We start from the raw sequence: 27,485 nt of genomic DNA, 5'->3' as shown, positions 1-27,485 counted from the left end.
TTTCATGTGCTTCCAAGAGTGTGCTGCTGCAGTTTTGAAATTTTCTGGGACCAAAACAAAGGAGTGTCCAGCAGCAGGGAGACACTTGTAAATGCAACCAGTCACAAAGTGCCGCTTTACTGTTCCCATAATCGAATACTCTGGGCACGAGCAGAGTGTCAAATAAAAAATCTGCCTCTGTATCCATGGTAACATGGGGGGGGGGGGGAACGGCAGAAATTCTGTTACACATGGAACTGATATATTGGAATTAGGATGGTAGAGGAATAATTTTTTTCCTTTTGAAAGGAAATTGATATGCCTTATATTTTCCGAAGCAATCCTGTTTGCACTACATTCTTCACTCAGTTGAAGTTTGTGAGGCTACAGGGTAGGGTGTCATCAGGTGTTGGTAGAGCTGTCCTGCCTCTGGTTAGGAATCATAATGAGAACAATCACATGAATAACAAATCACAATGTTCTTTTTTATGTATATAAAATCAGTCATTTTATAAATGTTTAGTAACATGCTTCAGCCTGCTTTGGGTTGGTGCAACAGGCTGGTACTGCTATCCAGAAAAGCCATTGGGACTTAGGAAGTCAGATGTTCGTGTAACAATTGCACTGGTGTTGGTGACTGGATTAGATGGAAAGGGAAGGATGCTGAACTAAAGAGGGACTCCTGCAGGCTTCTTTACCTGGGAGGGTAGAGTACAGTGAGGGAAAGATGACAGACTATGTTGGTAAGGTGTAATATTTATTTAGATTTTGATCACACTTTTTTCAGTAGTAGCTCAAGGTGAGTTACATTCAGGTACACTGGGTATTTCCCTGTCCCAGGAGGGCTCACAATCTAAGTTTGTACCTGACGCAATGGAGGGTTAAGTGACTTGCCCAAGGTCACAGGGAGCAGCAGAGGGATTTGAACCAGCCACCTGTGGATGTCAAGACCGGTGCTCTAACCACTAGGCCACTTACAGGCTACACATAGAAAGATTGGCAGCTGGGATATCGTCTTAGCAGTGTGGACAGGAATAATTGTAGCAGATTGGTTGGACTGACTGGTCTTTTTGTACTGTCATCTGAGGTGGTGTTGCTTTGAGCTAACTTGTTTTAATTTTATTTAGGGCTTACTGTATATTGAGGCCATTTGGTTAATTTTATTTAGGGCTTACTGTATATTGAGGCCATTTGGTTAGTTTTATTGGGTTTGTTTCTGATATTTGGGTATAAATGGACAAGATTTATTTAATATGGGAGACTAGTTGAAGAAGTTAGTTTCAAAAATGAGTTCATACTTGAAACAGACTGACTTTGTAGATAGCATTGCAAGCTGCCATCTGTGGAGGTTATGTGGCTCGAGCGTGTTTTCACTGGGCAGAAAGATTTCTGGATTTCCCAGGGAAAGCCATGGTATAAGTTTCTGAGGATGTCATAAACTTGGAGTTAGGTATAGCCTTTTTGGCAGACACCATGTATGATTTGGTTAGGGCTTCTGCAAAGAATTTGGCCTTGGCAGTGGTGGAGAGGCATTTCCACTGGCTAAGGAATTGGTTCGCAGATGTGGCTTCAAAGGTATGTCTGAGTCAGCTGCTGATTTACTTTTACAGTGGTGGAAATAAGTATTTGATCCCTTGCTGATTTTGTAAGTTTGCCCACTGACAAAGACATGAGCAGCCCATAATTGAAGGGTAGGTTATTGGTAACAGTGAGAGATAGCACATCACAAATTAAATCCGGAAAATCACATTGTGGAAAGTATATGAATTTATTTGCATTCTGCAGAGGGAAATAAGTATTTGATCCCCCACCAACCAGTAAGAGATCTGGCCCCTACAGACCAGGTAGATGCTCCAAATCAACTCGTTACCTGCATGACAGACAGCTGTCGGCAATGGTCACCTGTATGAAAGACACCTATCCACAGACTCAGTGAATCAGTCAGACTCTAACCTCTACAAAATGGCCAAGAGCAAGGAGCTGTCTAAGGATGTCAGGGACAAGATCATACACCTGCACAAGGCTGGAATGGGCTACAAAACCATCAGTAAGACGCTGGGCGAGAAGGAGACAACTGTTGGTGCCATAGTAAGAAAATGGAAGAAGTACAAAATGACTGTCAATCGACAAAGATCTGGGGCTCCACGCAAAATCTCACCTCGTGGGGTATCCTTGATCATGAGGAAGGTTAGAAATCAGCCTACAACTACAAGGGGGGAACTTGTCAATGATCTCAAGGCAGCTGGGACCACTGTCACCACGAAAACCATTGGTAACACATTACGACATAACGGATTGCAATCCTGCAGTGCCCGCAAGGTCCCCCTGCTCCGGAAGGCACATGTGACGGCCCGTCTGAAGTTTGCCAGTGAACACCTGGATGATGCCGAGAGTGATTGGGAGAAGGTGCTGTGGTCAGATGAGACAAAAATTGAGCTCTTTGGCATGAACTCAACTCGCCGTGTTTGGAGGAAGAGAAATGCTGCCTATGACCCAAAGAACACCGTCCCCACTGTCAAGCATGGAGGTGGAAATGTTATGTTTTGGGGGTGTTTCTCTGCTAAGGGCACAGGACTACTTCACCGCATCAATGGGAGAATGGATGGGGCCATGTACCGTACAATTCTGAGTGACAACCTCCTTCCCTCCGCCAGGGCCTTAAAAATGGGTCGTGGCTGGGTCTTCCAGCACGACAATGACCCAAAACATACAGCCAAGGCAACAAAGGAGTGGCTCAGGAAGAAGCACATTAGGGTCATGGAGTGGCCTAGCCAGTCACCAGACCTTAATCCCATTGAAAACTTATGGAGGGAGCTGAAGCTGCGAGTTGCCAAGCGACAGCCCAGAACTCTTAATGATTTAGAGATGATCTGCAAAGAGGAGTGGACCAAAATTCCTCCTGACATGTGTGCAAACCTCATCATCAACTACAGAAGACGTCTGACCGCTGTGCTTGCCAACAAGGGTTTTGCCACCAAGTATTAGGTCTTGTTTGCCAGAGGGATTAAATACTTATTTCCCTCTGCAGAATGCAAATAAATTCATATACTTTCCACAATGTGATTTTCCGGATTTAATTTGTGATGTGCTATCTCTCACTGTTACCAATAACCTACCCTTCAATTATGGGCTGCTCATGTCTTTGTCAGTGGGCAAACTTACAAAATCAGCAAGGGATCAAATACTTATTTCCACCACTGTATGTGAAGATTTGGAGAAGCTGGTGAAGGATTTGAGTGAATCCAAAGTTCCTAGACTCCCTGAGGATAGGTTTGCTTCGGGGACTCGCTTGACAACCAGGGGGGCGTTTCAGAGATGTGAGGAGATACTGTCTGGAGCCTAGCGAGGTAGTTTTGGAGTACAGGCTTTTTCTTTCAGTCCTTTCAAGGGGGTTGCTATGGAGGCCAAGGGGCATTTGCGTAAAAATATAAGCATTTGCTATGTTGGCTAGAGTTTTTGAAAATAAAAACTTGCATTTATCCAGAAAACAGCTTTTTATATTTAAGAGGTTTTGGAGCTCACCTCATCAACTGGTCAAGGTTAGTAAGATGTTTATGTTTCAGACTGGTCTGGGTTATGTTTGTTCTGTATGTCACTACTACCTCTGTAATGTTTTTATACTTATGGCCTGCTAGAAGTAGAATATAAATGGTCAGAAAATAGACAAATGTTACTATTTAACTGGTTGTTGTGTAGCATGATTTTCTAAGTAACATGGATTACATTTTGAAGGACAGTAATTACAGTGGGGCAGACAAACTAAAACTGTTTTATATTTTCAAGTGTTTTTTTTTTGTTTTTGGTAACATTTTAGTAGACAATCCAGCCTCCATGGGGGCAGTTATATAAGTGAGCGTCTCCATTTAAGTGCCCCAATGTCACATGGTGAAAGTCTCTTCTATAATGGCCTCTGGTTGGGCAGATTCTGGTACCTGGTATCGGCATGCCTAATATTTCTGTGCCCACAATTAATACCAGACATATAGCTGGTATAACTGCAGGCACCTAAATGCAGACGGATGCACATAATTTACAGTATTCTGTAAGTTAATGGGTAAATAGGAGCCCTGCAGCCCTGCTTATGTCCCACCTATGCTCAGCTCCTGCGAATGCTTCCCTTGAATTTACACGCTATGCCACTTAGGTATTCCATTAGCACTTAGGCAGCATATTGACATTTACGTGTGTGTGTGTGTGTGCGTGCACCAGTATTCTACAAATTATACGCCTGACACACATGTAAATGTAAGTGCCCTTCGAGAGTGTAGCTTCAAAAAATTGTACACCTAATCACAAAGATATCGTCGCCTTTCTTTCAAATCTACCTATTCAAAAACTATATGAATAAATATCACCAAAACTCGTCAATTGAACACAAAAGCTACCACTACCTTTTCCACTTCAAAAACTCTATGAATAACCACATGAACTATCCACATTGCACAACACTGTTGTAACTCCACCAAAATGTAAATTGTAAGCCGCTTTGATCCAAAACTTTTTTTCTGGATAACAGTGGAAACAAGAATGCGTAAATAAATAAATTAACAGTTTGTCTTGCTTTTCAAAAAGTTAATTAAAGTAACTTTGTTTTAAACTAAGTAAAAAGTTATCATATATGTATTGAATTTAAGAATTTTGTATTAATGTTTTAAAGCTCTGTGAGCAACAAAATATATAAATGAGGTAATCAAGGTTGATAGAGAACATCTGATCCCTCCTCCCCAGAACCCCTTCCAGGGTTCTCTGTACCCTGCAATGGAAATCTTTATAGTCCACAGAATTCCTGTGTACCAGATCCTTGTACAGGGTGCCACATGACTCAAGGCATTTGGGGCATAACAGACCTTTACAGTTTTGGGACAGTCTGCAAGTTTGCTTAAGTCCTCCATCCACACTTTAATACAGTGCCTCAAATGTACCCATTTAAAACACTGTGAAAAAAGGAGCTGATATTTGTCATGAATCTGTGGGCATAGCATGAGATGCTTCTGATTCATAAGATGTTATAGTCTAGTTATTCCCCTTTTTAGCCCAGGATGGCTAGTAAATAGGCTTGCTGTTAATCAGTAAGACCAGGTTATACCAGAGGGGGAACAGCTTGGACTGGCACCACTGAGTCTGTACCTGATCATCTATTGTTCTCCACAGAAAAGGTGGTATATCAAGAATCTAATAAGCATAATGCAGAGAATGCTGTGGGAGCAGAGGAAGACCAGCTTTTGACCCATGTGGTAGTTTGGCTTCAGGCATGCAGGAGAGTGAGAGAGGGACTGCAAGCCACCTTCCACAGAGAAGCCATCTCAGTATAATCAAACTGTCCTCGTATTAACCAGAGGCACCCATGACTCAAAATGAAGGCATTGTGATATTGGTGAAAATTTGGAAAGTTTACACTCCTGGATTTCTTGGGCAGTTTTAACTGATACAAAGCGATGCTAGGAAGTTTGCTGCACCGTGAAAATGTTGTCAAGATTCTATCAGGTTCTTTTTTGTTTGTTTATTTCAATTTTTATTAAAAAAAAATTTTTTTTAAAGAAATTTCAAATACAAAGGTAAAAGGAGAAAAACATAATGTTAAACATTAAGTATCAGCAGTAACAATATAATTTTGGTTAGGTTTAATGTTAGAATGTAGCTTTCAGTTCCATCAGTTAGTATGTGTGGTTTTTACAGCAAATTAGATCCATTTTCTCTGTCCATGATCTACAGAAACTGGTTCATGCATTTGTTGTTTCTCATCTAGATGACTGCAGTTTGTATTAGGGTTGTCAAACTCACTGCTTTCAAGATTACAGTTATTATAACATACTGCAACTAAAATTATACTGTTGAAATCAAAATTCAATAGGGTTACCCCACTCTTGAAATCATTACATTGGCTGCCAGTAGAGGCCCAAATTAAATTCAAAGTTCTTTGTTTGGCATTTAAATTATTGCATGGAAATTGCCTGGCATATTTGACTTCTCTTGTGAAACTTCAATTCAACCTAATTCATCTTAACAAACTTGACCTCCCAGCTGTTTATTCCACCAGTTTGTTTTCCTCGCATAAGAAACTTTTTAATATAGTTGTTCCTAGTCTGGAATTCTCTGCCACCAGATATTAGATGTGAAGTAAATGATCTTAAATTTAGGAAATGCCTGAAATTATAGATGTTTATGGAGTATTGTGTTTTTAATGTGATGATTTATTTATGGGTTTTATTGTAATATCTGAATTTTAGAAGTGTATTGAGTATTATTTGTTTTGTCCTCTTGTTTTTAACTTAACTGCTATTTCTTAGCTATTTGTTGTAAACTGTTTGTGATGGTATGCAAGAATGTATTATTATTATTATTATTTATGCCCATACTCCTTAACACATTGCCTCCTTTATACTACAAAGTCATACATTCCATAAGCATTATATCCTTGCCCCAGAAGAAGAAAAAATAGGATAGATAGAAGAAAGACAAGGAAAGAAGGAAATCAGAAAACAGGGAAGCCTTAGCGAAAGAGATCTGAGAACGTGGCTAGTGAAGGTCCAGCCACATCCTGTTCAGAAGGAATGGATCCTAAGGAGCTTAGCCGAGATTGGGTGGCAGAGCCGGTGGCGGGGATAGTGCTGGGCAGACTTATATGGTCTGTGCCAGAGCCGGTGGTGGGAGGCGGGGCTGGTGGTTGGAAGGCGGGGATAGTGCTGGGCAGACTTATACGGTCAGTGCCCTGAAGAGGACAGGTACAAATCAAAGTAGGGTATACACAAAAAGTAGCACATATGAGTTTATCTTGTTGGGCAGACTGGATGGACCATGCAGGTCTTTTTGTGCCGTCATTTACTATGTTACATCAGTCACCATACAGAGGCCACTGGGATGGGTATTCATGACTCTCATAGAGACCAGACTCACAGATGGTCAATGGCCAAACCCACACAGGTTGTCTGTAGGCCACCAGAAGTCGAAGTATAAGGCAGTTAGGATCAGCCAAAATATATCTTGAGCTCCAGAGAGGCCTCCTCCCCATGAGCGACTATCTGTTATATCACAGGTTAGAGTGGGATAAAACATCTCGCAGTATCTCAAGTTCTAAAAGGACCTCAGCCACGGTGCATATTATTGGTCATACATCACTAGCAACACCATTGCCTAGCAGGTCCTACCAGTAAAGGCCTCTTGCACATCCAGGAACTTCTGCAATTCCCAAGGCTCCTCAAAATTTAATTTCATATTATTCAGTGACCTAGTGGCAAGCCAGCTAGAGCAATCCATAATAGGCCCCAACGGCTTTGAGCATAGTCCCATATTCAACAACTGGCTCTCTGGAAATAATATGCTGCTTTTTCTTTCATTGTATTCCCGTATTTTGATGCTTAACAATACAAATTGCATTGTCAGAGGAACTGCTAAGCAGTTTGCTTTTCATTTATTTATTTTTTCCTTTCTTAGGAAGCGGTTCAGTACTTTAACGTGACCACCCTCCAGAAGGAACTGCATGAGTTCTATAAGCAGCATCTCCTGAGCGATGATGAGGTCAGTTTTAATGAGAAGTGGGAAGTTTGGATGAATTAAAAGGCGAGAGGGGATGAAGCCAATAAAAACGTATAGGCACCCCCCCCCAGGTCAACTTGTATGTTTTATTAAATTTCTAAGTAAACAGAATCTGATACAACCCCTGCATAGTACAAAGTTAAATACATCTTTCTGCAAGTTTTAATGCATTATTACTTTTCACTTGTGATTTTATTTGTTTGCTTGTTTGTTTTCTACAGATTGAAAATAAAAGTGAGTATGGTAGGTGGAAATGTTTTAGTACACTCGGGCTCATTTTTGAAAGATAAAAACATCTAAAAAGTGGCATAAAACAGCACTTGGACGTTTCTCACAACAACGTCCAAATCAGTTTTTCTATGAAGTCCATCAGAAGTTCGTTCAAATCACAAGGGATCATGTTGGGGGCTTTTCAAAGGTGAGATTAGGGCATGCCAAACACTTGAACGTTTTACATCCATAATGGAACAAAATAAAAATGTCCAGGACTAAAACCAAGACGTTTTGGTGTAGACCTATTTTCAGAATGAATAAGGCACAACAAAAGTGCCCTAAATGACCAGATGATCACTGGAGAGAATCAGGGGTGACCCCTCAATACCCACCAATGGTCACTGACCCCCTTCCACCCCCAAAAAGCGTGAATAAAAATATGACTTACCAGCCTCTATGACAGCCTCAGATGTTAAAGTCAGGTCTATTAGAGCAGCATGCAGGACCTTGGAGTAGTGTAGTGGTCAGTTCAGTACACAGTGGAGGACCCAAGTCCCCATCTCCCTCTACCTGTCACACTTGTGGTGGAAACTGTGACCCCTCACTGTACCCACATATAAATGCTATCTTCACCCATAAGGGCTATTGTAGTGGTGAACAGTGGATTTTGAGTGTGTTTTGGAGGGCTCAGGGGTCAAGATAAGAAGCAAAGGTGAGATGTGTACCTGAGAACATTTTTATTAAGTGCCCTCTAGGGTGCCCCATTGCTCTCCTGGGATGTCTGGGGGACCAGTCTGCTAAATATGCTGGCTCCTCCTACATCCCAATGGCACGAATCTCTATGTTTTGCACCTATTCGTTTTTTTTTTTTCTTTTTAAAAATGGACCAAAAAACCCAAAACGTCCAAATCACAAAACTTTGTTCAAAACGGTATTTTCGAGAAAAAAAAAAAAGATGTTTTTCTTTTGTGAAAATGACCTCATTTCCTATTTGGATTCTGGATGTTTTGTGCAAAATGTCCAAAATTGGACTTAGACATCGTATCGAGAATGCCCCTCTTTGGTATTCTTTGGTAAATTCAGGGGCTCATTTTCAAGGCACTTAGACTTACAGAGTTCCATAGGTTACTGTGTAACTTTGTAAGTCTGAGTGCTTTGAAAATATGCCTCCATGTCACTTTGGTACACTTCATAAGACTATCTTTGGCAGAAATAATAATTGCCACATTTTTCTGTAGCTAAGAGTCTTCCTGTTCTTGTCTTTGGAACTTTTCCACATTCTTTCTTGCAGACATCGTCCAGCTCAGAAACGCTTCTTGCATGCACTGCGTGTTTGAGATCTCCCCACAGCTATCTGATCAAGTCTGGGGCCTGTAAAGGCCATCACGATTGCTTCAGCTTCAATTTCTTCTTTCACTATGGGACATTAGTTTTTAGGATATGTTAATATTTAGTTGAATCTATTCTTGCTTCCACCTGCATGATATTTCCGGTACTATTGGTTGCCAAACAGCACAAAGCATAGTAGATTCTCCCCCATGCTGAACAATTGGCAGGGTAGTCTAGTGGTTAGAGCAGTGGGCTGAGAACCAGAGAAGCCAGGTTCAGTTCCCAGTGCCCCTTCTTGTGATCTTAAGTAAGTCATTCCATTGCCTTAGGTACAAACTTCAGATTGTAAGGCTTCTGAGGACAAGAAATATCTACTGTACCTTACCTTGAACTTCTGAGAAAGGTGTGAGCTAAGTCCAGATCTCTTCACCCTTTTCCCTGAAAAGGTATCATATGTTGCTCAAAGGCTTTGTTTGAAACCATTTTCTTTTGTATACTTTGTGATAAAGAGGTCTTAGAAAAGGTTTCCTTCTGATAGCTCTCTCTTGGAGATCACTGTTGTGGAAGCCAACACTCTATTGTGAACCTGTGTGCATCTACTGACTGTGGGTGGGGTCCTTTTACTAAGGTGTGCTGAAAAATGTGTAGGCACGTGTTTTGGGCGCGCGCAGATCCATTTTTCAGTTTGCCTGCAAAAAATTCCTTTTTAAAATTTTTGCCAAAAACGGACGTGCGGCAAAATCAAAATTGGCGCGCGTCCATTTTGTGTCTGAGACCTTACCGCTAGCCATTGACGTAGTGGTAAAGTCTCATGCGGTAACCAGGTGGTAATGACCTACGTGCGTCAAATGTCACTTGGAGTGTGTCAGATACGCGCGTCCGAAAATAAAAATTATTTTTCGGACGCATGCCAAAAATGAAATTACCGCAAGAGCCATGCGGTAGCCGGGCGGTAACTCCATTTTGGCGTGCGTTGGGCGTGCATAGACGCTTACGCGGCTTAGTAAAAGGGTCCGTGTGGTCAGCTCAACTTTCCAAGATGTTGTTTGTAGTGATATCTTCATTCTGTTTTTTGCAAGTCTGACCAGTTTTGGGGCAGTTCTATTATTGCATTTTTTTGGTATTCCAGATTCTGGTTTTATATCAATAGGTTCCGTGTAACTTGCATTTGTTAACAATGTTTCTGACAGTTGAAATTACCAGCTAGAAGGATTTAGTGACCTCTTTTTTATAGCCTCCTCCTGCTTTGTAAGAATGAATGATCTTCATTTTCTAATACTTAGACAACTGTGGAGAGGAGCCCATGGTTCGTGAAAGTGGACAGAACACTTGCGGAATTGACTAATGAAGGTCTAACAAGTCAATCTATCTTTTTTGGGGACTTAACTAACAATTTGAAAGTGGTAGTAATGAATCAGCTGGAACCTGCCATATTCACTTTTTATTATTTTCAAAATCCAGCATATACTTAGTTTTACATTAAAACTTGCAGAAAGATGTTGTGTTTAACTTTTATATTTTGTAGAGATTGTTTTAGTTTCTGTTCATGTAGGGATTTTTTACAATTTGACCAGGGATGCCTACAACTGTAAGAATGAAAACAGAAATATAAATGCTTGCAGATTTTTGAAGGATGGTGGAAAAGAGGAGCAAGCTTAACATCGGGAACTCTTCATGTAAGACTTCGTATGGGATAGTGCCCAGGAGTGGATGGCACTGCTTTCCTCTGCCCCGCTTGTGTGTTTTGAAGGTAGTAAAAGTGGCCATTTCTAGTATCCTGTAACTTTGGGCAGGATGGCCATAGGTCACTTCTGTCATGTTGTAAAAGTCTTCTGAATGACTGGGTCCAGGTCCCCCCCACCCCTTATTTCTCAAAACATATGTTCTTACACTTAATAACCTGGGTAGCTTATGCTTTATTTTTGCTTTTAAGCCTTGCCAAGATGGAGAAGAAAGGTGACTACACCAAGTTATTTAGCAACCCCCCACCCCTAATATAGAGCCTGTGGTGCTCAGTGTTTTTTTTTTTTTTTTTTTTTTTAATACTGGCCAACAGGAGCCAAAAAATTTGGATATTCAGCAGCAGCATCCAGATACACTTAGAATAGCTTCTTTGCTGTCCTAAGTTATTTGGATAGTTAACCAGGTAGTGGCTTTGTATATTGCTGCTCTCTGAATGGTGCTGGGCATTTACCACACAGTATCCAGATATTTAGCAGCAGCCACTATCTGGATACTGCGGCCGCATATCGCCACTAAGAGGATAACCTCTGGTTTAGCCCACAGTCCCACAGACCAAACTGATGCTATCCTGATAATGCCGAGGCAGTCAGAGGAAATATTTAGTGTCACTATTTGGTTAGTTCAGCTGAATATCCCTCTCACTGGTACTTATCCCAGTAGGCGCTGCTTCTACCTGAATATCTTTGAATACCTTCAAATATTGACCCCTCTGTTTTTAACATCTGGTAGTGAAACAACCACAGAAGGTGATCTTTCCACAGAAGAAATGAAGAACACCAGGTACACACAGTGGATCCAAAAAAGAGTCCTCTCTCATGTTTGGGAAGACATAACATCTGGTAGTGGCAGGACCTGATAATTACTGTCTGTTCAAGTATGAGGGAGGAGTACCTTAATGGTTAGTGCAGTGGGCTTTGATCCTGGGAACTGGGTTCAATTCCCACTGCAGCTCCTTGTGACTCTGGGCAAGACACTTAACCCTCCATTGCCACAGGTACAACCCCCCCCCCCCCCCCAAAAAAAAACCTTAGATTATGAACCCACTAGGGATAGAGAAAGTACCTGCAGTGGCGTACCAAGGGGGGGGGGGGGTGGGGGCGGTCCGCCCCGGGTGCACGCTGCTGGGAGGTGCCGCGGCGCGCGCCTGTCAACTGAGTTCGCTAACTTCGCTGCAGCTCCCTTTGCCCCGGAACCATAGGCGTAGTTTGACTGTTTCATTTGGGGGGGCAAAGAATGGGCAGAGCATATTAGCATATCATTTGCATATATAAATATGCAAATGAATATGCTAATATGGAGGAAGGAAATGAAATTTACAGGCAAAATATCACAGATGCACATTTCAAAAAGCTGACACATTTCAATTAATAAATTATGAATAAAATACTTTTATTTACCTTTGTTGTCTGATCATTTAGTTTTTCTATTCGCTTTGATCCCAGTGTCTTCTGTTTTATGCAGTGTCTTCTTTCCAGTAGGCTTCCCTCTGCTCCCCACCCTCCCAGTCCCATCCATCTCTTGCTCCTTCCCTCTGCTCCCCAACCCTCCCAGTTCCATCCATCTTCTGTTCCTTCCCTCTGCTCACCATCCCTCCGTCCCATCCATCTTCTGCTCCTTCCCTCTGCTGTGCCTGACCTCTCCCAATCCCATCCATCTCCTGGTCCATCCCTCTGCTCCCCACCCCTCGCAGTCCCATCCATCTCTTGCTCCTTCCCTCTGCTTCCCACCCCTCCCAGTTCCATTCATCTCCTGCTCCTTCCCTCTGCTTCCCACCCCTCCCAGTCCCATCCATCTTCCCTCTGCTCCCCCCCCCCCCCCCCCCCCGCGAGGTCCAAGATGGGACTCCGTTTACCCCCTCTCTTCCTCCCTCCCTCTGGCGCAGGCAACAGTCTTCAGCTTTTTCAGCGTTCCTGGCAGCTGTAGCGATGTACACGCTGCCTTCGGTCTGCCCCGGAAGCTTTCTCTTCAAGTTCCTGTTCCCACCTATGCGGGAACAGGAACTTGAAGAGAAGGCTTCGGGGCAGAGCCAAAGGCAGCGTGTACAACGCTACCGCTGCCAGGAACGCTGGAAAAGACTGCTGCCTGCGCCGGAGGGAGGGAGGAAGAGAGAGAGGTAGATGGACACGCTCCTCTCCGTCCGCTTGGCTTCCCTGCCCTCTCTGTCTGCGTCCCGCCCGAAAGGAAATGACGTCAGAGGAAGGCGGGACGCAGATAGGGCAGGGAAGCCAAGCGGATGGAGAGGAGCGTGCCTGCATGTTTTTTTTTTTTTTAACTAATGGCGCGGCGGCGCCTCGCGTCGTTTGGGGGGGCATTGCCCCCCCTCGCCCCCCCAGTCTACGCCTATGCCCGGAACAGGGGGGGGGTGTCATTTCGCCGGGGGGGGGGGGAGGTGTCATTTCGCCAGGGGGGGCCGTGCTGCACCCGGGGGGGGGGGGTGCATCGGCGATCCACCCCGGGTGTCATGCAGGCTAGGATCGCCACTGAGTACCTGTATCTATAATGTGTACATCTAGGAGCACTATAGAAATGATTAGTAGTAATAAGTATTGCAGGGATTCTCTGTAAGTCACTGCATACGTCTTTGTAGAAGAGCCTTCCTTGTTCTTGTTAATGTCAGGAATCGGCAAGATTTTGGGGAGAGAGTTTATATTTTAAAGAATGTTTGTTTTTTTTAAATTTACATTTGTACCCCGCGCTTTCCCACTCATGGCAGGCTCAATGCGGCAGGCAATGGAGGGTTAAGTGAGTTGCCCAGAGTCACAAGGAGCTGCCTGTGCCGGGAATCGAATTGATTTTTTTTGTTTGTTTCATAAGCTTCTCTGCGTTTCCACTGAATGGCTTGTGCATCCTTAGTTAAGAGGAGGCCTGAACCAACCTTGGCAGCATTTGTGAGGATCCCCAGTGAGTTGAAATATCAGTGGTCTCTGGCCCAGGTCTGTTGAACTCACCAGGGTTATGACCTGGCAAGATATGTACAGTAGTAGCTCAAGTGTGTTACATTCAGGTACAGTAGACATTTTCCTGTCCCCGAAGGGCTCACAGTTGTAAGTTTGAGATAATGAAGGGTTAAGGTTTCTAATGTTGGGAACTTGGTGGGGTTTCAGCTTAGTTTGCTTGCAGTCCAGGCTGAAGAATCTTCTTTTCCTCCCTGGCTAAAAGCCCTTTTTCTCCCTCGTGCTGGGGTTACTGTGAAGTGAAAGCTGTCATCACTTCAAATGACGGGAGCAGAGAGCCACACACACACACTGCCACTGCTGAGAACACAACTGTACTATGAAAGGAAGGTGACTTATTTGTGCTTCCACTGGTTTTATTTTGGGAGGGGAGGGGGTGAAGGGCAGGTATGTTTTAACAAGTCCACAGGAGACGTAAATAAAGTCATGTAGTTACCTCATTGGTCTGCTTAGATTTGTAGAAAGAAAAGATGAACAAACCAGATTCTAGATAATAACTCTAGACTGTTTTCATGTAATAATTTTGTGAGTAGTGTGAGAATAGTAGATTAGCCATACGGGATCATACCAAGGTCCATTAAGCCTATCATCATATCTGCGCCAGTGAATCCTGGTGGCCCGAATGGACATGCACCACAGCATGACATTGGCTATTTTTGTTGTTAGGCCTGGTTGTTTTCCTTCTCTTCCTCCTCCTTTGAACTTATGGTTCACTCAGAACAGGCTTTTACTGGGGCTGAGGCACTTTGAGCCTTTCCCACCCATTTTTAACCCTCTCCCTTCTAGCCCACCCCTGTCAGTGACAGTCCTCAGCCTGAGTGTGGCAATGAAATGTGATGACTTTGATACCTTCCCTTCAGAAGCATTTGGATGGGCCTTCTGTAGCACTTTTAACCCTGGCTGACTTCATGAGCAAAAGCCATGATGGGGCTTATTTTCAAAACAAATTTCCTCCTCACCACTCCCCAGATTTGCCCCCAAGTCATTGCACCCTTTACATCCATTTTTTGATTACACGTTTTCCAGGCCTGAATTAGAGGTGTCTGTGTGTATTAGCACACCACTGAAAATCTTACATGATGTATTCTATCTGTGATTGTAGGTGATGAAAAAGAAAGAGGGTGCCATATCAGTTCCCAGATGTGGATTATGGTATTATTGTAGCCCCTTGTATGAAAGAGAGAAACAGAAACAATAGTTTGCTTTTCTAAAAATTATTTATTTATAGAATTTAAATAAGCCAATTCAAAGATACATTTGAAATTAAGAAAAAAAAACATTGTGATGTTACCAACATCAAGTACAAAGAAAATAATATTCATAATTAACATCCTTAGGTGGAAACATAATCAGCCCCATTTTAGACAGAATGTAGAAATCGGAATTGAGATGTTCAGGTTGGGATGTGTCAAATTCCGGTAGAAAAGGACCTTCCAAAATAAAGCCTTTTGTAAAATACATGCAGGAATGCACGTGGATGTGCTGGCTAGATGTGGTGGGAGCAGCCGTTTTACAGTTGTCAGTGTCTAAAACATCAACACAGGGAATGTGGCAACGTACACATTTACATTTTGGTACGTATACGCTGGTATTTCAGAACTTAGATGTGTAAGTACCAACAAATAGACCTGTATATGTGCCATTTCGGAAACATACACGTTTAAATACTCCCAATGAAGTAAAAATCATTCAACACATTTGATTATGGGGCGAAGAAAAAACACTGGGGGATTAAGGAGACGATCTGCCCTAATCCCTCCAGCAGAACAATGCCAAAAATGAGCACTTTCACAAAACTATACATTTCTGGGAGCAGTTGTGAATTCCAATGTTGATGTTCGTAGGCATAGACGTGCACTCCCCTTCTGAAATGAGGAGTACATGTGTATTTTTTGGTCCTCCCCAGCCACGCCCCCTTACCATATACACATATTGCAGCTTTATATATGTAAATCCTGGCATTTTAAAATTGAGTTTTCGATGTATCTTTACTATTTGATGTATAAATCCCATCATTTACACACATAAATCACTACTAGGGCTTCTAACATAACCACCAGTAGATACAGATATCACCACAGTGACATTTGACCTTAGCAGTTTGTGAATATAGTAAATCTGATCTAAAAGGCAAAGACAAGATATTAGCTTAAAAAGAAATTAAAGGTAGCATTCTCACACCTCATGAGTTTAATAAGTTTAAATGTTCATTTTAACACAAAAAAATGACATTTTCCTAAATGAAATGCAGCATAGAGGGGAAAAGTGGGTCACTGATCTCCCCTTCAAGATCCCCCTCAAGAGTCCTCTGCTGAGTAGGTCCAGGATTTACAGGCTCAGCAAACTTTCTTGTCAATTTAGAGAGGAAGAGATTGGAGGGACAGAGGTCAAGACAGTTGTGCAGAATTTTTAGGGGAGCAAAGAGGCTTCAGCCTGCATAATCCAAGGAAACCTAATACCAATAGTGAATATACACCAACTTCCTGGTGTCTGCAGATCTGTGTGAAATTGCCGAGAGACGTGCCGATAAGAAGGCTCTCTGGCATTATCATCAGAGAAGTATTTGCTGACCTCAGAAACAGAAGACTCTTCTTGTTTTAATCCCGCATTCCAGACAAAGGGATGACAGCCTGACACTAGTGTGTAAATTATTCTGAGATGCCATCCCATCTATTCTTAGTTTTAGCTCCTTAAGCTATTCCTTTGAAATGTTTCTGATAGAGGACATGCAGGGCGGCACTCGTGTCAGCCATTTTCATGCTTTCATCAGGCTCCCTAACAGAGTCAATGCCCTTAGTTTTCAGTGGTTTCTAGAGTGTAAAATTCATCTACTGCTGCCTCCTTTCCCTCTTGTCCAAACGGTGGCTTTTTGCCAGTCGGAAGATGAACGCCAGCAATCTTGTTTGAATACGTTTAAGGTGGCGGTTTGGATTCTAAGATACAACTGCTGTTATTGTACTAATCCTGGGTCCCCAAATTGTGGCCCAGAGAGCAGATGCAGCCAACAAAGTTCATTTTTCAGGGCTACACTTTTCTTACCTGTAGTGGAATGTGGCCCATGAAGAAAGTTTCCTCCTCTCCCCCCCCCCCCCCCCCCGACCCTTTCTGTCATTTGAAAAGCCCTATGTTCTCCTTCTCTTCAAAAGTTTGGGGAGCCCTGGCATTGTCATACAGTAGCTTTGGACACTGTCTCCTTCTTCAGACGTGACCAGGTATTGGTTCAGAGTCTTTTGGTTCCCCTTGCACAACTCCGTTTCTTCCTTTTGCACAGATCTGTGTGGATCCACTGCATTTCAAAAAATGCTTGGAACAAACTCCCTGAGCCCATACGCCAGGCCCCCTCCCTGCCCATCTTCAAATCCTTGCTCAAAGCCCACCTCTTCAATGTCGCCTTCGGCACCTAACCACCATACCTCTATTCAGGAAATCTTGACTGCCCCAACTTGACATTTCGTCCTTTAGATTGTAAGCTCCTTCGAGCAGGGACTGTCCTTCTTTGTTAAACTGTACAGCGCTGCGTAACCCTAGTAGCGCTCTAGAAATGTTAAGTAGTAGTAGTAGTATTTCAAAAAAATAATAGAAAAGCAGCTTCCAGTCTTTTCATAGAATTATTGTGAAAGTTCCCCAGACAGCTAGGTAGCCCCAGTCCCTACAGCCCAAACCTTAACTAGTACCTTGGTTGCTGAGTACAGTAAATGAAAATGGGAACTGTAGCAAACTAAACATTCAGTGGCAGTTTTACAAGGGATTCTGGGATTGGAGAATGAAAATCTGGTTCTGCCACACCCGCTTTGTCACTTACCTTCTTCAGATTTCTTTGGTTTCCTAGGTCCTTCCAGTGTCTATGGGCACCCACAGTACCATTTTATACTTTCCTGTGGAAGTGTCCCAGTGATATGACCCCTAGGTTTGATTCGAGGCATTGCACGTTATGTCCAGTTAGTAAGTGTGGTTGATCCAGCCTGATACATAGTGGGCCTGACATGGCGCCTTTGGCAAGGAAAGCTCAGGGTTTTGGATTGGGCTACACTCTGACTTTTATCAAACTACAAAAGCTTTTATTTAGGACAGTGGTTCCCAAACTGGTTCACGGCACCCTTCGCGTCCGAGTAATTTTTCGCGGCCTCCTTCTCCACTTCCCCGGTTTCCATCTTTTTTCTCTACAAATATAACAGTGCTAGGGTATCCCTATAACCAGCCCCTTCAAATGACACTGGTTATGATTTATAGCAAATTACCACTCTACCTATGAAAAGTTATTCCGTCGTTATATTTCCTCTGTGTGCATCTATATGCTGCACTAGGCAGCATGTTTGAAAATATAAGTGAGATTAAATAAAAAATGCTACTAACAATAAGAATGACAAAGTGGATGCAGCATCTCATAGGTTTGCTTGCTTTGTTTTGAATGGGATGGGAAACAGACTGATCTGGCTTCAACGTTTTGACTTCATCCCTTCTCCTGTTTTCTTCCAACCTCCTTGGCAGCAAAACCAAGTCCCGAAGGCCGTCTGCTCCGTGTCCCCGTTGGCCGCGACCAAAAAAAAAAAGCGAGAGCGGGGCAGCAGCAGCCTTCAGGCGTGCGCTGTTGACTCTGCTGGTCCTCTGCCCCCGCTGACGTCAACTTCCAGTTCCGGGGGCAGAGGACCGGCAGAACTGACAGCACATGCTTGAAGGCTGCTGCAGCCCTGCGCTTAGTTTTTTTGTTTGGCAGGAGGGAGGTCGGGATTTGCCGCGGCACCCCAGGGAGTTTGCTGTGACGCATCAAGGGACCACGGCGCACAGTTTGGGAACCGTTGATTTAGGATAAATGGTTATTTGAATTTTAAAGAAACTGGTCCATATAGAGAGTAATTCTATAAATGGGCACCTGATAGGAGGCTATTCTATGAAGAAAAGTAAGTGTCTATTGTCCTTTAAGAATTTATTTATTTGGATTTTGCTCGCTCCTTTTTCAGTAATAGCTCAAGCAGAGTTACATACTGCTAGGCTACTCCTCCACTCCTTATAACAGGTGAGACACATGTGTATAAGCTAGGAGTGAATTAGTAGGGAGGATGAGGGATGTTCAGCTCAGTTTCTCACAGAGGTTTTTCTGCTAATTACAGTTAGCCATATCTCCTGGTCTTGCCAAACAGAGTGTAGGCCCTTGGATTCTTGCCCTTGCCATGAAGTGGTCTAGGAACAGAGATGATGTGCCTTGAAACAAAAATGGTGGGAACGGAGCTAGGCCATCTCTGATTTTGAGGGCTAGCCTCCAGTAAAAGTACAGGATAACCAGCAGAGCTATGGAGCCAGTCGGAAGCAATTTTGGGTGAAGTCAGAGTTGGTAAAATGTACTGACTCCGACTCCATCTCCAGCTTCAAAATAAAAACTTACAACATTGTAATGTATGGTAAATTTATCATTTTATACATATCTATATATAGATATATTGCAGTGGAGGAGTAGCTTATTGGTTAGTACAGTGGACTTTGATCCTGGGGAGCTGGTTTCAATTCCCACTGCAGCTCCTTGTGTCTTTAGGCAAGTCACTTAACCCTCTATTTCCCTAGGTACAAATAAGTACCTGTATATACTTTGTAAACCGCTTTGAATGTAGTTGCAAAAACCACAGAAAGGTGGTATATCAAGTTCCAATCCATTTCCCTTCCCGTCTGTCTGTCTGTCTATCTATCTATCTATCTATCTATCTATCTATCTATCTATCTATCTATCTATCTATCTATCTTTGTGTTGGATTTAAAGTTATATTTACGGTGTAGAAACCAAGATGGCGCTGACGTGAGACGTTACCCCTGACTTACCAGGAAACGCTCCAGCAGAGAATCCCGAGTGGTATCCGAATACCCAAGATATGGGGAAGCGGAGAGGAAAGGTGAGGGAAGCTCCTGTTACCCCCGCCGAAATCCCCCTCTCGAGGCAGACGAAGCTGGAGAATTTCGGAGTAACGCTGGGACCTCGGATGACTTCATCTCCCGCTATCAGACCGGCTTCAATCGACTCGGTCAGCAGCGTAGACGGGGCTTCTCTCAGCCCCGACGTCCGTACGGCGCCTCCTCAACCAGGAAGTGAGCAAGAGGGTTGTGCCTTGGCGGTTCCCATGCCCGAAGTGGAGAGGACCCACAAGGAAGGGAGCCCAACCGAACGCGATGGAAGCGAGGGTTGTCTGGTAGGACAGAGATTTAAAAATTTCTCTTCTGTGCTGAGTGATGGTTTGAAACAGATAACCAATGCTCCCCTTCCTGATTTGAGTGTATTAGTTGCAAAACCAGCCGTTGTGACAATGGAGTCACTATGGGACCTAACTTTTTCAATGCATTCTTCACTACAAGCTGTTTTGGTTAAAAATGTAGGAGAAATTAAGCTATTAGCTGAAGCTCTGTCAGTCCAAGAGCAGATAAATGCCCACCAGTTGTCTATGACTCAAGAATTTGAAGAAAAATTTCAGAGACTGGAGAAATTGAATAAAGCTACAATTAAGGATAGTAATTTCACCAAACGGAAAATGGAATATTTAGAGAATCAACAGCGACGACTCAATTTGCGGCTTATCAACTTCCCCAGATCTCCTATTATTTCGGCTATTGACATGGTTAAAAAGTATCTGATGGAAGTCCTAGGGATGCCGGGTGAGTCTCTACCACCCATAACAAGGGTAATTTACCTTCAGACTTTAACACCTAAATCTGGAAGTAATCAGGCTGTTGTGGATGGAGGAATGAACTTGACGTCCTTTTTGGAGTCTTCCTTGGAGGTGGTTACCCAAAGGACAACAGCAGTGGTAACATTTGCACTTGAGATGGACAGAGAAGTGGTTTTAAAATTATTTTTCAAACATTTAGACTCATTGTTTTTTGGATCTAAAGTTAGAATTTTTCCGGATCTCGCAAGAGAGACCCAAAGTAGACGCAAGGCCTTTTTGGCATTGCGTCAAAGAGCTTTAAATATAGGGGTAACTTATACTCTTAAATTTCCTTGTGTATGTCGGTTTGTATACCAACAGAATAATTACCAGTTCTTTGATCCAAAACAGTTTGAGGATTTTGTTTGCTCTAAGGAAGTTCAGAATGTTATTGTGAAAGTTTAGGTGTTCATACGGTCGCTGTAAGATAGGCTGAGAATGTCACTCGAGTTTGTAATGTTCTGATTGTTAATTACTTTAATTGGTAACTATATTAAATATATATCTTGGTTTCATTTATGTATTTCCCATATGGGGGTTAGAAAATGTATGATTTATTACCTAAAATGAGACAAATGTCTCAAAATAATAATTTGGGTTTTTGTTTTTTAATGTTTTTGTACACTTCTTGGATAAGTTGTATAAATTTGAAATTATAATAAAGTTAGTTAAAAAAAAAAAAAAAAAAGTTATATTTACCAGTACTTTAGATCCAGAACAAAGATCTTTCTGCCTCTCTCTCTCTCTCTCTCTCTTTGTCTTGGATCTAAAGTACTGTTAAATATAAATACTTTAAATCCAGAGCAAAAATTTTAAAGCCTAATATCAGTTGGAGTCGGACAGTAGAAAAATAGAGGAGTCAGAGTCGGCGTCATAGATGAAGGTTTGGTGTACCAACTCCACGGCCCTGACAACCAGGTGAATTGGTGCATTTACTGCCAACTGGGATTCTGACTGATACAAACTTGGGGAATCAGTTACTAACATATAATAATGTGTTAAAATACACTTTAATGTGCATTAATTCATGCCGAGAATGGGGCTCATATTACTTGGGGGTCTGTTTAATAAGCTGTGTGACGTTGCCAACTGTTGGCAGTAGCTCACAGCCAGCTGCGCTAGGAGCTTAGTAAACCCCAGTGTTAATGTGTTAAATTCCATTAGCGCATTTTAACACATCAGTAAATGTGGACCTTAAATTGTAAACCCTCTTGACAAGAAATGCCTCCTCTACCTGATTTAGAAAAGGTAAATAATTTTTTTTAAATCCACATTTCTGAATTTTTCCAGCAGCAACCATGTTCAGAGTGCTATAGGCTCCAGCTCAGCTTCCAGTTATCATTCAAGGCCTGGCTGCAATAACCGTTTTTCACGCTTGACTGGCTGTAAGTTAACCAGAAGGGTTTTTGCTTTTTCTGCCCTGTAGGGGGAAGTAGTGGAATATCTGGATGATCTTCTGGAGATGGAAGGACACAGATAAGCAAGACAACAAATGGAAACAAAAAGACTAGGAGAATATGGAAGCTCTCTCCAAAACTTTCTGCATTGCCGACTGTGTGGTGGCAGCTTAGGAAGAGGGAGGAGGGAGGTTTGCCAACACCTCCAGGTACTTTTCTTGCAGCAGTAGCTGTTTGTCTTCTGTGAAAGAGACCATTTCCACACTACACTGCTTCTTCCATCTTTGGTTCTGGTTCACCTTCTTTCTACCAACAACCTTATAAATAATGTTGTGCCTTATAATTATTTAAGAAAACCTACAAGAGTGGTTAATGTTTCAGATTTGCCCCCATGCTATACATCATCATAGATTCTAAGCATAAAACTTGTAGGCATACATCAGGAGGCGGGGTTTGAGGTAGGACAGGGATGAACAAGAAAGTTATATGTAGAGCATCAAAACTGAGCTGCTCTGCTTATAACTTCTACCCATAAGTTAGGCCTGCAAAGTAGCTGGCTTAAGCCACGTGTGGAGGTTGTAACATGGTCACCGCTTAACAGCCAACATCACTGCATATTTGAATAAATTAAAGCACTGCTGCTAAAATCAGGCCCATTTTTACTTTTTTTTTTCCTGCTTCCTTCTAGAAATTCAGCTTGTAGTTGGTCAGACCATATGTCAATATAAGAACATAAGAGGTCAGACCAGTGGTCCATCTAGCACAGTATTCTGCTTCTAACAGTAGCTAATTCAGGTCACAAGTACCTGGCAGAAACCCAATTAGTAGCAACATTCTATGCTACCAATCCCAGAGCAAGCAGTGGCTTCCCCATGTCCATCTCAATAACAGATTATGGACTTTTCCTCCAGGAACTTGTACACTTTTTTTAAACCCAGATATGCTAACCATTGTTATCCTCCAGCAATGAGTTCCAGAGCTTAACTATTCTTTGAGTGAAAAAAATATTTCCTTATATTTGGTTTAAAAGTATTTCCATGTTCCCTTCCCTTTTACCCTCTGTCCAGACACAAAAGTGGGTATAATTTTTATAAAAACAAGCACTCCCTTCTTCCTCCACACCCACAAGAAACTCTTTTCATGTCTCAGGCCTATGCAGATTTGGTTTCTGCAGCAAGTGGAAGGCACTTCTATACAGGATGCCTATATGTAGGCACCCAGAGGTCAATCTTGTGGCACCTTTTCTATAAAGAAATGTAGGTGCCCACTTTCCTGTGTTGAATGCTAGTATAGCCAGGTATTTATTTGCCTGTATGGCTAGGTATGAGCACTGACAATCAGCATAGTGCTTCAAATTAACCAATTTTGAAGATACGCGCATAACTTGTAGTAGTTCATGGGGCTCAATTTCAAAAGAGAAAAAACATCCAAAATGTGGCATAATTCTGCATTTGGATGTTTTGCTTACAAAAATGTCCAAATTAGTATTTTCAAAGCCAGTTTGTAGACGTTTTTCTATGAAGTCCGTCAGAAGTCCATTCAAATCACAAGGGGACGTGTCAGGAGTATGTTAAGGGCGGGATCTGGGCGTTCCTAATACTTGGAGGTTTTTATGCTGTAATGGAACCAAATTAAAATGTCCAGGGATATAAGTGACCAGATGACCACTGCAGGAATAAAAGAATAACACCCCCTTACTCCTTCAGTGGTTACTGACCCCCTCCCACTCTGCAAAGATGTAAATGAAACAGTACATACCAGCCTCTATGACAGCTTCAGATGTTATGGCCAGTCTTATTAGAGCAGCAGGCAGGTCCCTAGAATAGCTTACTGGTTGTTGCAGTGCACTGTAGAGAAGGTGACCCAGGCCCATAATCCACTCTAACTATTACACTTGTGGTGGAAACTGTCAGCCCCCCCCCCCAACTTACTGTACCCACATATAAGTGACACCTGCAGCCATAGTTGGGTACAGTAGGTTTTTCATCGGTTTGGAAGGGTTTAACATACAATATAAGGAGGTAACGGTGAGATGTGTACCTGGGACCTCTAATGTGAAGTCCTCTGTAGTGCCCCATAGGGTGCCCCACTGCTCTGTTGGCGTGCCTGTGTGACCAGTCTACTAGGAAAGCTGGCTCCTCCTATGTTCCAATGACTTGATTTTGAGCGTTTTTCACTTGGAAATTTTTTTTTTTGGTCCAGAAAGATGGACGTACTAAGCCCAACAACATCTAGGAAAGTCATTTTCCAAGAAAAAAGACGTTTTTCTGGTTTGAAAATGGACATTCTCACTACTTGATTTTTGTACGTTTTTAGCAAAACATCTAAAATTGGATTAAGATGTCATATTGAAAGTGCCCCTTCACATATTATGTGTGTGTGGGTCATGCCATGCCCAGACTCTGCCTGTGTGGATGCCTACCTGTGAAATATGCACTACGTAAGATATGCACCGAATATGGAAGTTATTTACAGAATAATGGTTAGGTGGCTTATTGGCATTTATGTGCACATGTGCTGCTATTCTGATCGTTTACACATGTTATTGGCATGTAAATATTAGCACTCACTTTATACAATTACAATTCTATAACTGGGCACCTTCTTCAGGGGTCTGGCAATGGTCACAAAATCTAATTGTGTGAAACGGCCAATGGAGAATGCCAAATCTCTAATCACAAAAAAGACGCCGACAGACGGTATAGAAGTGAAATTCCAAAAAACGCCCGTGCAATATTCTGCTTGCTTACAATACTACAGCAGAGATTACTGCGCGGGTGTTTTTTGGAATTTCAGTTCTGTACCTGCACTGTTTGTCAGCGTCGTTTTTGTGATTAGAGATTTAGCATTCTCCGTTGGCTGTTTCACACAATTGGATTTTATGACCATTGCCAAACTCCTGAAGCAGGCGGTTGCGCCAAAACACGGACCGTGTCGGGTCTGATTAATAAAATACTGAGTTGATGCCCCCACTTTTGAAGGCTCCTTGTACTTTTTTTGGTTTGGTGCTGCCTGCAGTTACACCAACCATAGACCTGGTTAAGTGTCAGTGTGGGCACCTAAATGTGACAAGGATGAAAGTAACTGGGAGCACCACCCATGCTTCAGGTATGTGAATGCTCTCCTTGCATTTATGCACTGTGTAAGTTAGGTGTTCTGTTACAGAGTGGTTCGTAGACATCCTGTTGAATACTCACACATGTAAGTGCTCGTATTCTAGACATCTGTGTGCACAAGGTGTATGTAAATGCAGGCACCTAGATTAGAGAATTGCTCTTTTATGTCACGGCACAACTGACAAAGCTTGCTGCAGAGCATTTGATCAAGATCCTGGTCTGGAATTCACAAGCTGGCAGATTTTCAGCAGCAGAGACCTGATCAGCATCTCACCCCCTGCCTGTACCAAGGAAGAAGGACTTGAATGCCACAGCTTTTAAGAACATCAATTTCATTGCCAATGGGGGTAAAGGGAAGATTTTTTTCCTAATCTAATTTACCCTGTTAGTAAATTGTTAGATACAGTGAAGCTTAAAGTGCCTATTTATTGTGCTGGATGCTGAAAAGTGTTTTTCCTGTTTAAATGCTTAGTTTTATTACTGTAATTTTTCTTAAATAATACATCAACCCTGTATTCTTGCAGACTAGCATTTTTCCCTGTCTGTTTTATTCCTTTGGGGGCGGTATGCATAAATATTCACCATCATAAAAGAGCAATGTGTTCTTAGTGTATCTGTTTAAAAGCATAAAAACAGCACCCTTCTGAGAGCATGCAAATTTGACTACTACATATATGGGCCAAAGCCTATCTGCAGTCTCCTGTTTCACTGCAAATGTCCCGCATGTTTCTTGTAGAGCCCAGTGACGGTAAATAGTTCACCAACAATGCTGAAAATACGTTTTAAGGTATAAAGTTATTTAGTTTGCAATAAAAGATCAAATAAAAATCAGTGTTTAACCTGTGGGGAGACTTGGACGGGTGCCATAGAAAACATTCTCATTTAGTAGTGTTTCAACATTGAGCCTTCATGCAGCTTGTAGCGGGGCAGTGAGAAAAAGCCCTTAAGCTAATCTTTCATCACAGCTGCCAGAACGCATGCCTGCTCTCTTTAGAACTGTGCCTTCTTCCTTCACCCCCTCCCCCAGCTGACTTCACTCTCAATGACCCAGTGTGGAAAGTCAGAGTTAAATGCAAAAAACATTTTTTTTTAGTTACATTTGTACCCCACGCTTTCCCACTCATGGCAGGCTCAATGTGGCTTACATATACAGGTACTTATTTGTACCTGGGGCAATGGAGGGTTAAGTGACTTGCCCAGAGTCACAAGGAGCTGTGCCTGAAGTGGGAATTGAACTCAGTTCCTCAGGACCAGAGTCCACCACCCTAACCATTAGGAAAAGCTGCCTAATAAGAAATAGTGTAAGCTAAGCCAGGCTCTCTCACTTTCCTGTGCATGAGAGTCTGCTCTGGTGAACAGATACCTATCCTGTTTTTGAGCATTTTTCTCCTAACCTGAATCCACTGTTGATTCATATATGAAAATATATTTCCGTTATGTAACTCTTGGTTTTATTTGAAAGTTTCCCAGGATATGTTCAGGCCAATTTTCAAAGGGACCTAGTTGAATAACTAAAGAATCACCCATCTAGATACTCCTGGGATAGAAATTGAACCCCTCAGAATGGCTAAAATTTTATATATGCTTTCACAATGCATGCATTTTGAACTGGGTTAAAACAGGGCATTCCCAGGGGAGTAAATATGTATACAATTGCGTTATCAAAAGTGTGCATGTTTTTTACAGCCATTCTTTCACCCACAGAAATCACAGATGCAAAGTACATGAGCACTTCCTATGTGGGGATGAAATTTTATATTGAATACCCCATGCTAAAATATTAGGGAGGAAATTCCCAGTATGGCTACTGTACTTTGCAATGGGAAACGGGGTAGCCTTTTGTAAAAATAAATAAGTAATCAAGGTAAGCACACAGCCAAAAATGACCATATACCTTGCTCCTAGATAGGGGGCAGTTCTGAGTAGCCTAATATTTTAGCTTGGGGTATCAAATATAATTTTACCCCCAGGATGTACTGGTCAGTTTGTGTTCAGGTCCAGCCCTGAGGCACATTTAGCTGGTCCTTGAACTGAACAATGAAATGTTTGTTTCGGTACGAACCTGATTGTTCCATGACAGGAATTGGAATATCAGACTCGGTGGTCTGCAGAGGATGCTACTAATAGCCTTTGTGTAGCATGTGCATGCCTTCTGTGCCAGAGATGTGCAGCAGCTCTAGACGGGTTGTGCATGCATCCTTGTGAAAGGATCATCCCTGTGTCTAGCTTCATCTACTGCAGTCTAATACAAAACCATAACAAGGCATTTTAGCATCTAGAGTGGGCAATCAGATATGTACCATGATCCTGATCCCAGTCCCTGTTCCTCTCTCCCTCCTTTCTGAATTCCATTGCTCTCTCTCACTTCCATTCCACCCCTCTCCCAGTCAACATGGTAGGAAAAGTGATTCTTTTCCTGATTTGCCATCTCATATTTTTATCTATTTTTCCACATTCACATGAAGGGGTTTTATACCCTATGCAGCTCCCCCCCCCCCCCAGTTGCGGTGGTATGATTTTATGGTGGTGGTTTTG

General features: G+C 42.5%; 1 protein-coding gene across 1 annotated transcript in view; it reads left to right on the top strand.

Annotated features, from left to right (window-relative positions):
• Positions 1-22,624, top strand: part of CRTAP (cartilage associated protein) — a 41,333-nt gene extending 18,709 nt beyond the window's left edge. Inside the window, exons 6-7 of the mRNA XM_030203374.1 lie at positions 7,411-7,494; positions 21,864-22,624. Coding sequence (XP_030059234.1) covers positions 7,411-7,494; positions 21,864-21,917 — 138 coding nt within the window. The 3' untranslated portion in view covers positions 21,918-22,624. The remainder of the gene's footprint in view (positions 1-7,410; positions 7,495-21,863) is intronic.
• Positions 22,625-27,485: the final 4,861 nt, after the last annotated feature.

Source organism: Microcaecilia unicolor, chromosome 1 (assembly GCF_901765095.1).
Source record: "Microcaecilia unicolor chromosome 1, aMicUni1.1, whole genome shotgun sequence".
Lineage (NCBI taxonomy): Eukaryota > Metazoa > Chordata > Amphibia > Gymnophiona > Siphonopidae > Microcaecilia > Microcaecilia unicolor.
This window is presented reverse-complemented; position numbering and strand designations above follow the sequence as displayed.